General features: G+C 36.6%; 1 protein-coding gene across 3 annotated transcripts; it reads right to left on the reverse strand.

Moving 5' to 3' along the window:
* Positions 1-387: 387 nt before the first annotated feature.
* Positions 388-12065, reverse strand: LOC124436936 (sodium- and chloride-dependent transporter XTRP3A-like). Of its 3 annotated transcripts, none has more exons than XM_046986911.1 (11): positions 11856-12045; positions 8149-8328; positions 5246-5629; positions 4400-4759; positions 3823-3911; positions 3383-3502; positions 2974-3303; positions 2705-2897; positions 1793-1949; positions 1064-1229; positions 388-991 (listed from the first exon to the last, which is right to left on the reverse strand). In XM_046986911.1, exons 3-11 carry the CDS (start codon positions 5574-5576, stop codon positions 587-589), a joined length of 2151 nt encoding a protein of 716 aa, XP_046842867.1. In that variant the 5' UTR covers positions 5577-5629; positions 8149-8328; positions 11856-12045; the 3' UTR covers positions 388-586. The 3 variants fall into 3 exon arrangements, with proteins under 3 accessions (XP_046842867.1, XP_046842866.1, XP_046842868.1); XM_046986910.1 differs by having other exon boundaries at positions 7976-8328; XM_046986912.1 differs by lacking the exon at positions 8149-8328 and having other exon boundaries at positions 11856-12065.
* Between the last annotated feature and the right edge of the window lie 261 nt (positions 12066-12326).

Consider the following 12326-nt stretch of genomic DNA (forward strand, 5'->3'; position numbering starts at 1 on the left):
ATTGATTATAACATTACACATGTAATTGATTACACATGTAATCGATTCCACGATTACACATGTACACGATTACATATGTAATTGATTATAACATTACACATGTAATTGATTACACGATCACACATGTAATCGATTCCACGATTACACATGCACACGATTACATATGTAATTGATTATAACATTACACATGTAATCGATTACACGATCACACATGTAATCGATTACACGATCACACATGTAATCGATTACACGATCACACATGTAATCGATTACACGATCACACATGTAATCGATTACACGTGTAACGATTAATTCATAAGAGCAATTATAAATTCTAAAGAAATTAGTCTTGAATGGACGCAAACAGAATTAATACGTACTCTCACACACCCCTAACACAAGTTGCATTGCAATTTCGCTTCTAATTACAGTAGGCTAAAGATGTTTAATGATGTTGGTTTGTTAGATATGTCGCTCAAAGAACACGACATATTTGAACCATTTACAACGTCTGTTTGTATAATCAACCAATCATGTATTTCCTAAACATTAAAAATCGGAATCTCTTTTTTAAAACGTAATTTACTCAAATACTCGTACGTCGTCGATTAGGAAGACTTTGAGCCATGCAGCAATTAGGTTGCTGTGACATTTCAGCGTTTTCACTCAGCACGTTGCCATTCTCAACCGTCATGTTATCAAACGAAAGTAGTTCAGGAATAACGGCATCGTTGCAAGGTAAAATTTGTCGTCTACGAGCACAATCAATACGACAATCTTGTCCTTCCGCGACATTCTCGAGTTCAAATTCTTCTTGCCTCCGGCACCTATGCCAAATATATTTCCATGTGTCGTGGAACATTTCCATGAGCAAATGACGATGTCTTATGCAGTATATGAAGAAAACGCCAATGACAGAAACGACGGGTATTGCAAAAGACAAACCAATGATGACATAACACCAAGAAGGATAGAAAATATCCGTCATACCCTAAAAATTGTACCAAAAAAACCCCTTTTTTCGTTGAGATTCCACTATAAGAAAGTGCAGTTCTACAGCTACCTTAAAAGGATTCCAAACGCTGTAAGTGTAACCGTCTGTTTTGGCCAAATCGACGACACTGAGAATAATCAGTGTTACCAAAATGGCGGGTGTGATGAAGAACCAACATATAATCCATAACACATGAAGACGCTCTCCTGTCATTTCTTCAAATATTTTGCAAAAGCTACACACGGGAAAGATCAGAAAGTAGTAGTTAGCTTAAATTTAAGAATTGCTGCACCTCTTAAATTTAAACTGAACATTTTCAACCCGGGAGTATCGTTCCATCTTCGTAGATGTAGATCGTCCAGGTTGACTACCGCTAAGGTTGTCGAAAATTCAGCCAACATCAACACCAGCAGTCCTTCTAAGGACTTTCACTAGCCTGTACGATCTACATCAACAAGCATGGAATCTCTTAAACGCTAATAGAGATCACCCAGTATGTTTGTTTATAATCCATGGCATATTAATTATCCTCCCTATTTATATATGCACGCAATAAAGCCTAGAAAAAAACTCATTTCAAAAGAACACACGCACATGAGCCCCCACACACACACACAACTATCAAGCCGGCCAAGCCCTGTTTATAAGTATTCACTCTCTATTAGTACAAATCATCATTTCTTTTTTCCTATATTTCAGAGATAAACAAGGCGATTTTTCCTTTAATTATGACTATTCACTGGTGGTGGGCAGAATACAAAATTTAAGCAGTTGTTTCAACGTGAATTTATCTCTTACTTCTTGCGACCAAAGAGAAAGAAGACAGTCAAAATTTCCATCAAAGCAATCCAGGGCAACGCATAAAAACAATAACCGTGAAACAAATTGACCATGTACAATCCATTGTCTGTAGTGAACAGTAGTCCAAATACACAGGAGAACGAACAAACCAAACCTAGAAAGACAAGCATTAGAAAACTAAATAGACAAGAATAGAATACAATAGAATGGACAAAATTAGAATAGAATAGATTAGAACAGAATAGAATAAAATAGAATAGAGTAGAGTAGAATAGAATGGAATAGAATGGACAAAATTAGAATAGAATAGAACAGAATAGAATAGAATAGAGTAGAGTAGAATAGAATGGAATAGAATGGACAAAATTAGAATAGAATAGAACAGAATAGAATAGAATAGAAAAGAGTTGAGTAGAATAGACTGGACAAAACTGAAACGACTAGGGACGACCATTTGAGAAACAAGCTTTACAAATGCAATAATCTTAAACAGGATTAAGCTACGAGCCAACTCACGCAATATGTTTACTTAACATGCGCTCAACATTGTAAAAGTCAACATGTTGAGAGCATTTGCACACCCTGTTGAGAGGTGTTGAGAAAAGTTCGAAACATTCGACTCAACAGCGCTCAACATTTTTTTGTTCTACATTCATCGATGTTTGCCTAAACATTGTTTAGTGCGTTGAACAGCTTACTCAACAGTGCCCAGCTAACGCATGCGCACTGCACAGCATATATCGTTGTAAAGATGGCACCGCCGATAGCATCGTGAATATTTTATCTCATAAGTTCAAAATGTTGAGAGCGCTTGCACACATCGTAAAACATTACTCAACAAGCGCAAGACAATGTTGAACGCACGTCGAGTGTCTGTGTTTGCACGTAGCTTTAAATGAAATCACTTACCTGTGGCATAGATGTGCTTCATATCACTGATTTCCCTTAAAAAGTAGGCAACATTAAGTACCATACCGGACATGCTGCCGATGCCAGTGAGAAGAAGCAAAAAATAACTAAGCGACGACCACAATGGCGGATATGGAATACGAGTAAAACTTTCACTCCAGCTTATAAACGCCAATGAAAATGCGTCTGGTAGCTACAAGCAAACAAAACGTTGGCTATTTTATGGCTACCTTAGCTGCAACTGACAACCAAATTAGTTTCAAACTTACGGGTTGCAAGAGAAAAGAATAATTACAAAAGAGGTTTCTCTTAGTTTCGATTCCAATATCCGACCACGATCTATTATTGTCTTCGAGAAACTTCAAGCATTCTTTGTCTTTGAAATGAGCTTGAAATCCACGCAACGAAAAGACGATGATGCATGAACAGACACCGATGGTAGTGTCGATGAGCCCGTAGTACAACGCCGCTGACTTGCATTGGAAGTGTTTATCGTTATGACTAGAGTACATGAGTATGGAACCGTAGCCAATGCCAAGAGTGAAAAAAGCATGATTTGCAGCGTCGCGCCAGATTTCAATGCTCAGCAACTTGTCAATCTAAAAAACGACAATATCGTTTTGTAATATTTTTTGAATGCCCCACTTCTTGTGTGTATTGCGCATGTGCAGTAATTACGTCTTTCACATCGAAGTCGAAGAACAAAGCCAAACCACGTGCCCACTCGTCAAGATGAACCACCATGAGAAAAAGAGCAAGGTAAAGTACCACAGCAATGACGAGGATTACGTGACCGGGCTGAAATGAAAAAATATCATGGCAAGTTCGAATGAGCTCAACAAACTCAACAACCTCTTATAGCTTACAAAGCCATGTGACAGAATCATATAAAGTTATAATCTCAACGTATTTCGAACATTTTCTTTTGAACTGTATGCAACAGGTGGCTAATGGCGAAATATATCAACTAGTGGTTCGGGATATCTAAAAATACTTCGGAATTCACTCACTGTGAAAACAATAGATATCTAAAGAAAGAAATGCTGTACATCGTCAGAAATTTACAATGCCCCCAACAAGCACGCAGGTTTTTTATGTCACTACTTAAGACAACTTACTTTGGCTGCAAATTTGATGCCTTTAACGTTATACATAAACACAAGAATCCACGAAATAAAGATGCAGAGATACATTTCCCAGTTTAAACCTGTTAAAAAACAAGAAAAGGTAAGGTGGATACAAAAATATTGCTTGCTTTATGTTTGAGCAGTCTTACACACGAGCTAGCATTAACTATGGGCATCGCCAGGCTGCTCAAACCGAGGGAGACGTTACGTGACCTCTGGGAGGAGGGAAGGGAATGAAAAATGTTTATACGTAAGATCTGTAAAACGCTATTGCCTGTATTTTAGCAAGTTAGTTATCTGCAATCTCTTTCTATGACGAAATGAACCTAAAACATATATCCAAACACACATAGATTTGATTTGATTTCTTCCGTTTCAAAAAATAACTCAAAAACTGGTCTTTATAGGGAGGGGGGGACTCGTCTCTCCCTGACGATCTCATGGAAAGGAAATTTGGCTTTGAACGATGTATAAATCTGGACTATCCGTAATATCACGTGGATCACTGATACCGGTAAATTATCGGAACACAGGATTTATTGAGACAACAAAAAGAAAAAATATCCACCTTTGACGGAGTTTATGTCCACAGAAACGTCAAGTTTTGTCTCGTACCAGTAATACTCGGATGGACTGCTCACATTTGTGCACGCATTTGCATGATCTGGGCATGACGCCCATGGGAGATGCCGCTGCAACGAACTAAAAAGGTACGCGGCGCACCAACCGACAATAACGTTGAAATAGACAATAGTGAACAACGAAATGAATACGGCGCTTATTCCCAAACCAACAGCACTGGGATGAACTTTCCTCCATGTATGCAAAAGAAACTCGTTTTGAAAATGTTGACCGATTGCTATTTCCACGCAGACAAGGGGGATGGCTTCGAAAAACAACATCACCAAATACGGCAAAAGGAAGATACCTAAAAATAGTACAAGGACAATATAATGAATAATAATCAATGATAAGTCACAGGTGATGGATCTGGGGTAAGTAAGAACTCCAGGTCATTCTTTGGTGGATTTATGTTTTATAATATCTAGAAAAACACAATTCGACTGCATGGTTTGATTTTATTCTTTGAGAATCCTTTAAAATCAAATTGAGTAGCGAAAAGACTAAAGCTGAATTTAGGCACCACTGTCAGAAAGAGATATTCAACTCAATGCCAGTTAGCATTTTCCATTTCAAAACAAATAGAAAAGACCTTCTTCGTTGAATAAAGAACTCCTTATATGATTGAAGCACTCTACGTAAATGCATAAATAACGGTCATTCTCTCTTTTCTTTCTTCAAAGCCGTCACCAAAAACATCAAATTATTCACCTCTAGTCTATTTTCATTACAAGTTTAAATTCTCCCCACCTCCAATCTATTTTCTTTACAAATAAAAATTCTCCCCACTTACCTCCGCCGTGTTTATAACATAATCTTGGGAAACCAAGAACTGTACCGTAGCCCAAAGAAAAATTTAACATCGACACATAAAAATCGGAAGAGTGCCAATGAGTACCGGAGATGGGAGATGCCTGCTCGACAGAAGACGATACAGCTCCTTCGTTATGGATCGCGGGATGACAAGGGTCTCCTGTATTTGGGGACTCCTCGACAGCGCAAGCGTATTCGTGTTTCTTCTTGAAAGCCAACATGCATTTCTCGATGTTGTGAGTGAAAGCTGAGTTCAGCGCGATTTTTGCTCCTTCTTTTGGCGTCAGTAACGAATATCTTGTAGTGTCCATTTAGTAGAATACAGCAACGACTAAAGTTTTCAATTGATCATGAAATGTTTATCCTGTAAAAACACCCAGAGTTCAATCGTCAATTCACGAGTCAAATGTCAAAATAAAAAATGATATTATAATGTTTACTGTCGAGATGCAAAATAGAGGATTTTTTAAACTGTTAGCTTTCTCGGATTGTGCTCAGTCTTATCACGCTTCCCCTTTCCCCCGTATTAATTATTACGCACGTCTAACATACATTAACACGATATTTTAACAAAAATACAAAAACAAATCGCACAACTAAACGACTCTCTAATACATCAAGTAAAAAAAACCACGTTATCTATGAAAAAATAAACGAAGTCATATATTGGTGCAGTATGAGTCTTTAACGTTCTCTAAAATCTGAAGACATCACCCCGATGGCAAATTTGAACAGTTTAATTAAAAGAAGTTTAAGTAAACGTAAAAAACAAAACCAAATAAGCAAGGCGTCTAAGGGTCTTTCAGCTGTTTTTCTATCAGACATCCAGGCGTCTGCAAACCTTTCCTCCAAGGAGCTTACGTAAGGCCAGATTTTAATAAAAATCACCCAAATTAGTTTTGGTTTTTTTTCGCCAATCATGATGGAAATGTCAAAAGTTCCCATCAAATAGCATAATTTCCTAGAGGAGGATTTAAAAAGAGGGAGGGGAGGGGAGGGGGGGCTAGTCACCATCCATCTTTAGTCAAAATTTTTAAAAAGTATGCGATTTATAATTAAAATCAACGAGCTCGCGTTTCCAATAAAAGTAATTTAGATAATATATTAGATTGCGATCGCATACTCATCGCTTATAATAGCGTTGCATATTTAATTATTTATTTCGTTGCATATTTAATCATTTATTTCGTTGCATATTTAATCATTTATTTCGTTGCATATTTAATCATTTATTTTGTTGCATATGATGAATAAACGTAACGTGTTTCCATCGCAATATTTCGAAGTGAGCTTGCTTACAATTATTTCTGAGTTATTGGCTACATCACGATGGGTCAAAAGCTTAGAAATGAAATAAAAAAATATCGAGCGATAGAAAATTCAACACAATGTTTTATTTATATTTAGTGAAACAAGTTTATAAATATGACAATAGTCGAAGTTATTCAAATCTACAATTCTTTTGCATGAAATGTTCAAATATGAAACAAAATTGATTTTCATAGTATTTTAGAGAGGTGTATTGCTGTCCCAGTCTCCACCAAATGAAATCGTCCAGTACCCTCCTTTGTCCCCTCCCCTTCCTGCATCTGCCCCTGTTTCCAAGTGAAAAAGTCACATGATCGCTGATCATGTTGAAAATGAAACATCTGAATTAATGCCTTCGTAAAAACTGTAACGAAGACCACTGTGTCATAATCCGGGCTGGCTAAATAAAGAGTGATGATACCTGGTGCCTTCTATCATAGAAGTGGAACTCATTTAGTCGAAGACTTAAAAATCATCATAAAATTTCTTAGCATGCAGAAGCAAAAAAATCTACAGCGGGGGCAAAAAAATTTACCTCTCTTTAAAGTGCGCGCGTTTTCCCCTACGAATTAATTGCCGACAAATTTAGGAGTTTAGCTATGTCTGCAAACAGCTATAATAGTCTCGAGACTCTATTGTCCGTTTTGGACAGATTTCTCAGAGAAAGTAAACTGGATTAAACTATATGATTGCCCTTGTAACAATATCACTTTAGTTTGAGAGGGGGGAGGGGAGCTGTAGAATAACTCGTACAGAATACCCAGCCTTTTAACTGATAACTAGAAGTCGTCAGAAAATTACGATAAAACTGTGCATCAAAGCAGGTTAACGTGATGCCGTAACTACGCATTAGAAGATAAAGGTTTTGCCACCTGTTCTCGACCTGCGTCGTGTTTGTGCATGTTGAAAATGCGTAGTCATTACAGCATCAAAATCGAAACATTTAATTATTGATGGGGTCTTATATATGGAGAAAAAAACTTTTGCTGTAAACTTCCCTGGCAATGTATATCATTGTAAATTTTTGCAAAGCACCGCGCGTGAACCTTTACACAAGACAGGGGGGTAAACTGCGGAAGGATTATGAAAAATAGGCCGACGGAAGCCAGTATGAAAAGAAAGTTTCCTATGGAGTTAGCTGTCTGATAAATGTCAGCATACGTGACAGCTTGACTGTATTTAAGTTCAAGATGGATCGTTTAACTGTCAAACTTGATGAAGAAAAAAAAGTTCAAAACTATTCTAAAATAAACTTTATTCTTGAATTTTAGATAGTTTAGTTATCGTAAAGGGGAAAAAAATGAATGCACAAAAAGTATTCCAAACAGTAATCTACATTCAGCTTACTTCATGCTTATATTTACGTAATTCAATATTTCATCAAAAGTGGAACTTGTCTTACCAAACGTCAAATGAGCGCTAATCTTTAAAACGTTTCACTGAGCCAGTAGCTTATTGTCCACGATACAAACGATAACAAAGTTGTCATTTTCGTGAGAAACGATGTCGGCAGCCGACACAGCAAAGTCGACGAAGCGACATGATAAAAGCGGTTAGTGGCGAATATGTATTTACCTCCGGATTACGTCATGTAATAATTTGCCCCGCTGTCCCCAAGGTTTCGATCCATTTCATCGACTTGCCAGAGAGTTTATTTACGACGATTTATGACTTGCATATAGAGCCTCAGGAAAATAAGCGTACATATTCTCTTACAATGAAGCAGATATACTTCCAATTGTCAATCATCTTTATCTGTAAGACATCACTTTAAATTGATGACATTTGTAACGTCATATAGACGCTGATAATGAGCGCCAAGTGACGCCTTAAGTGTGAATATTTCACTCTAATTTTACAGCATCAAAGCTGTTTTCGAGCGATGCCAAGATAAGACTTTCATTGATAGTGTTTTGGAATTGACCTTTCCACTTTTGATGAAATTCGTGTATTTTGACGAGCTTCGAGCAAGCTTCGTTTTTTAGAGTAAATTGTCTGTTCTTAAGCAACAAAGCAAGTAATTATAAAACAATTTCATGCCCCAGATGGCTGATGCCGTTTTGTAGTATGTATATGGCAACGCTCTTATTTATGGTAAATTGTAAAACTGCACAAGCTTGTTGTCAGACACTTAAAGTATGACATAAAATTTTTTTTCAGAATAACAACCTATTTCAAAAATAGAACACATTTCACCGTTATATTAAATGCATTCATAATGTATTTGTTGAATAATAATCAAACAAGACGCCAGCTCCGGCTTTAACTCCGGGTACAAAGTTGCTTGTGAAATTCATAGGCGTACCGGAGCTATTAATTCGGGGGGGGAGGGCAGTAAATATTAATCCCATCTCACAGTGAAGGTTCCGCCATATTTTCGCCCGACTAACGTTTAAAATTTGCCCAAACTTTTCAATCTTCAAACTTCCTTGGGGTAGGCAATTGCCCTGTACCGTACGTCTATGGTAAAATTTCAGTACAGTGCATATAACTCAGTATCAATTTCGTTTCTAAATTGCTATCCTGCTTTATGGGATTTAGCAAATACTGAAGGACATCGGAAAGTTGCATTGATAAGTGTAGCTTTACAAACCATGACCAGCTGACAATTTAAAGAAATGTAGTATAAAACAAATTCCGAAGAAGCAAGACGTCTTGAGATTGCAAAATATGCATCAAAACAAGACGAGAAGTGAACTGTAAATTTTCGAATTTATTTCAAAGTCATCCTCAGTCATCCTCATTCCTCAAAGTGTAGCTTTGTTATGAAATACAGTATACCACGATGTTGTGTCACAGTGACGTAGCAAAGTAAGATGCCGGGATGGGGTATTCATATATACGCATGTTCTACAGTATACCATGATGTTGTGTCACAGTGACGTAGCAAAGTAAGATGTCGGGGGTATTCATATATACGCATGTTCTACAATATACCATGTTGTGTCACAGTGACGTAGCAAAGTAAGATGTCGGGAGGGGTATTCATATATACGCATGTTCTACAGTGTACCATGATGTTGTGTCACAGTGACGTAGCAAAGTGAGATGTCGGGGGGGGGTATTCATATATACGTATGTTCTACAGTATTACATTCATTTGAAATAAACTGTTTTCTACCGATAATATCACATAAAAGCACCCTCCCAAACAATATTATCATAACTAGCTGCGACTCTGCCTTGCTACCGTCATCTTGGTGTACACTTTTTACATAACAATGTCTCAAGCTATTGGGTTGAGTATGAAGCAATTTGGCATTCATGTAACAACTGGCATTGATATTCATATAGTCATTGGTATTATATTCATTTAGACATCGGTATTGACATTCAGGGTGATTGATATTGGCATTTATACAGTCATTGGTAACATTCATATAACCTTTGGTGATTGATATTGGCATTCATATAGTCATAGTATTGGAATTTGTATTGCTGTGCATTGGTATTTGCATTTACAAAGATGTATAAAGAGATTGGCATTGGCATAATATAGTTAATGGTATTGAGATTCATACTGTCATTTGTATTGACATTCATACTCTCATTGGTATTGGCATTTGTATAGTCATGCATTGGTGTTTGCATTTATAATTACATTAATGTTTTCATTGGTATTGGCACTTGTATAGTCATGCATTGGTGTTTGATTTTATAATTACATTAATGTTTTCATTGGTATTGCCATTTGTATAGTCATGCATTGGTATTTGCATTTATAATTACATTAATGTTTTCATTGGTATTGGCATTTGTATAGTCATGCATTGGTGTTTGATTTTATAATTACATTAATGTTTTCATTGGTATTGCCATTTGTATAGTCATGCATTGGTATTTGCATTTATAATTACATTAATGTTTTCATTGGTATTGGCATTTGTATAGTCATGCATTGGTGTTTGCATTTATAATTACATTAATGTTTTCATTGGTATTGCCATTTGTATAGTCATGCATTGGTATTTGCATTTATAATTACATTAATGTTTTCATTGGTATTGGCATTTGTATAGTCATGCATTGGTGTTTGCATTTATAATACATTAATGTTTTCGTTGGTATTGACGTTCATTCAGTCTTTGGTATTTTCATACATATAGTCATCTGTATTGGCATTCAAAGAACCATTGGTATTCACATTCATATAATCATTTGCATTGGCCAGAGTAAAAACACTTGGTTTCTCCCATGACATGGCAAAGCTTGAAAACCATTTGCATTTCAAATTGATTAATCAATGCAGTGCATGCATAGTCAAGTACTAATTCAATTTATTTCAGTAATATTCAGTATAATGTACTCTCATATAGATGTAGCAAGACACTTAATTTGCAGAGATGAGCATTTTTGCACATTCGTCCTTCACCCAAATGATTACAAAATTTACACGTAATTCAAAATCAAACATTATATGTATATATAAGCTTGGTATAATGTATTGTTGAAAACCATCGTCCACGATTCTTGCCGATTATGTTTCTCCTCAACATAATCGGGGGGGGGGAGGAGGCAAGTTTGGCTTCATCCAATCACGGAAAAAAGTACGGGAGTTATCGTTCCATTTGTTATTGCAGTTCACTGTGGATGACCAGATGGCGTATAAAACGTCACGTTTGAGCATGCTCAGATGCACTTGTCCAATCAGATTACGAAAAATTTCACTGTAAAATATATTACTTGTCATGCTGATTTTTGAGAGCATGACGAAGTCGCGCTTATAAGCGTAGAATAAGTTCTAGTTTAAGCTGTTGCGTGGCGGCAAGATAAAACATAGTGGAATACTAAAATAAGACGCAAAATGCAATTCAATAGTTGACCTTCGTCCAAAATGCTTATATGTAAATAAATTAATCGCAAAAAAACAATCAGTCGTCAGCATCTACAATGATTCTAACAATAACGAAATAATCTTTGTGGAAATTTTTACTCAAGATGAGCACGAACAGAATGACCGCTAGCTCCGCTACAGAGAGCAAAATCTATAATGAGTTGTTTTATTTACAAAAATAATATGTTAACTTAGGGTTAACACTAACCGGGCTTTGAGCAATGCAAATTAACCCAGGATTAAAATTTAACCCAGGGTAAGGCTAATTTAACCCAGGGTTAGGCAAATTTAACCCTGGGTTAGCGTTGTTCGCCTTTTGAACAAGCGGCCCCAAGTGGCGTATTAAATATTTCTGAGCTCACGTATCAACACAACGCAACAACAAATCAAAAATCATACAAATGACACTCAGGAACCTCTCACCAAATGTAATTATTCGTCACCTTACCTTAGTGGTAGAACTTGGGCTTCGGATTAATATAACCCTCGCTCATCGGACTCAAGCTGGCTAGTTTATTGATACTGTCGTGCAGCCTGCATTGCAGAATATGCTTCGTCGAGTGCTATTACCGTAGTAATCGTAAACTTTGAAAAACTTTGGTGAATAGTTGCCAAAATTTCGATAACTCACACTTGATAATATGGCAAATTGAATAGCTTATGCAGATATTTGTTAAGCCTATTTTCAACTAGGCGGAATTTTCAAAGCGTAAAGTCAAATTTGCAACATGATTGGTTGTTACAAAATAATGACGACATCATTAACCAATCACGCGCGTTATCAGCTAGTACGCGCTGAAAATTTTAAGAAGTCAAAACGACATTGTCGTCGTGTAAATCACTGAAACTTTTTCAAGTAAAAGAGCAGTATTTCAAAGAAACACAAGTTGAAAAGAGGATGGTAGCAAAGCTTTTCTTC

The sequence above is a fragment of the Xenia sp. Carnegie-2017 genome, unplaced genomic scaffold, assembly GCF_021976095.1.
Source record: "Xenia sp. Carnegie-2017 unplaced genomic scaffold, XeniaSp_v1 HiC_scaffold_16, whole genome shotgun sequence".
Classification (NCBI taxonomy): domain Eukaryota; kingdom Metazoa; phylum Cnidaria; class Anthozoa; order Malacalcyonacea; family Xeniidae; genus Xenia; species Xenia sp. Carnegie-2017.

Excerpts from the sequence above, each read along its gene's own strand:
- LOC124436936 (XM_046986912.1), bottom strand. The coding sequence starts at position 5,576 with ATGGACACTACAAGATATTCGTTACTGACGCCAAAAGAAGGAGCAAAA. Across the intron at positions 1,950-2,704 it reads GAAGCACATCTATGCCACAG|GTTTGGTTTGTTCGTTCTCC; the intron begins GTAAGTGATTTC and ends TTGTCTTTCTAG. Across the intron at positions 1,230-1,792 it reads TTTCTCTTTGGTCGCAAGAA|CTTTTGCAAAATATTTGAAG; the intron begins GTAAGAGATAAA and ends TCCCGTGTGTAG.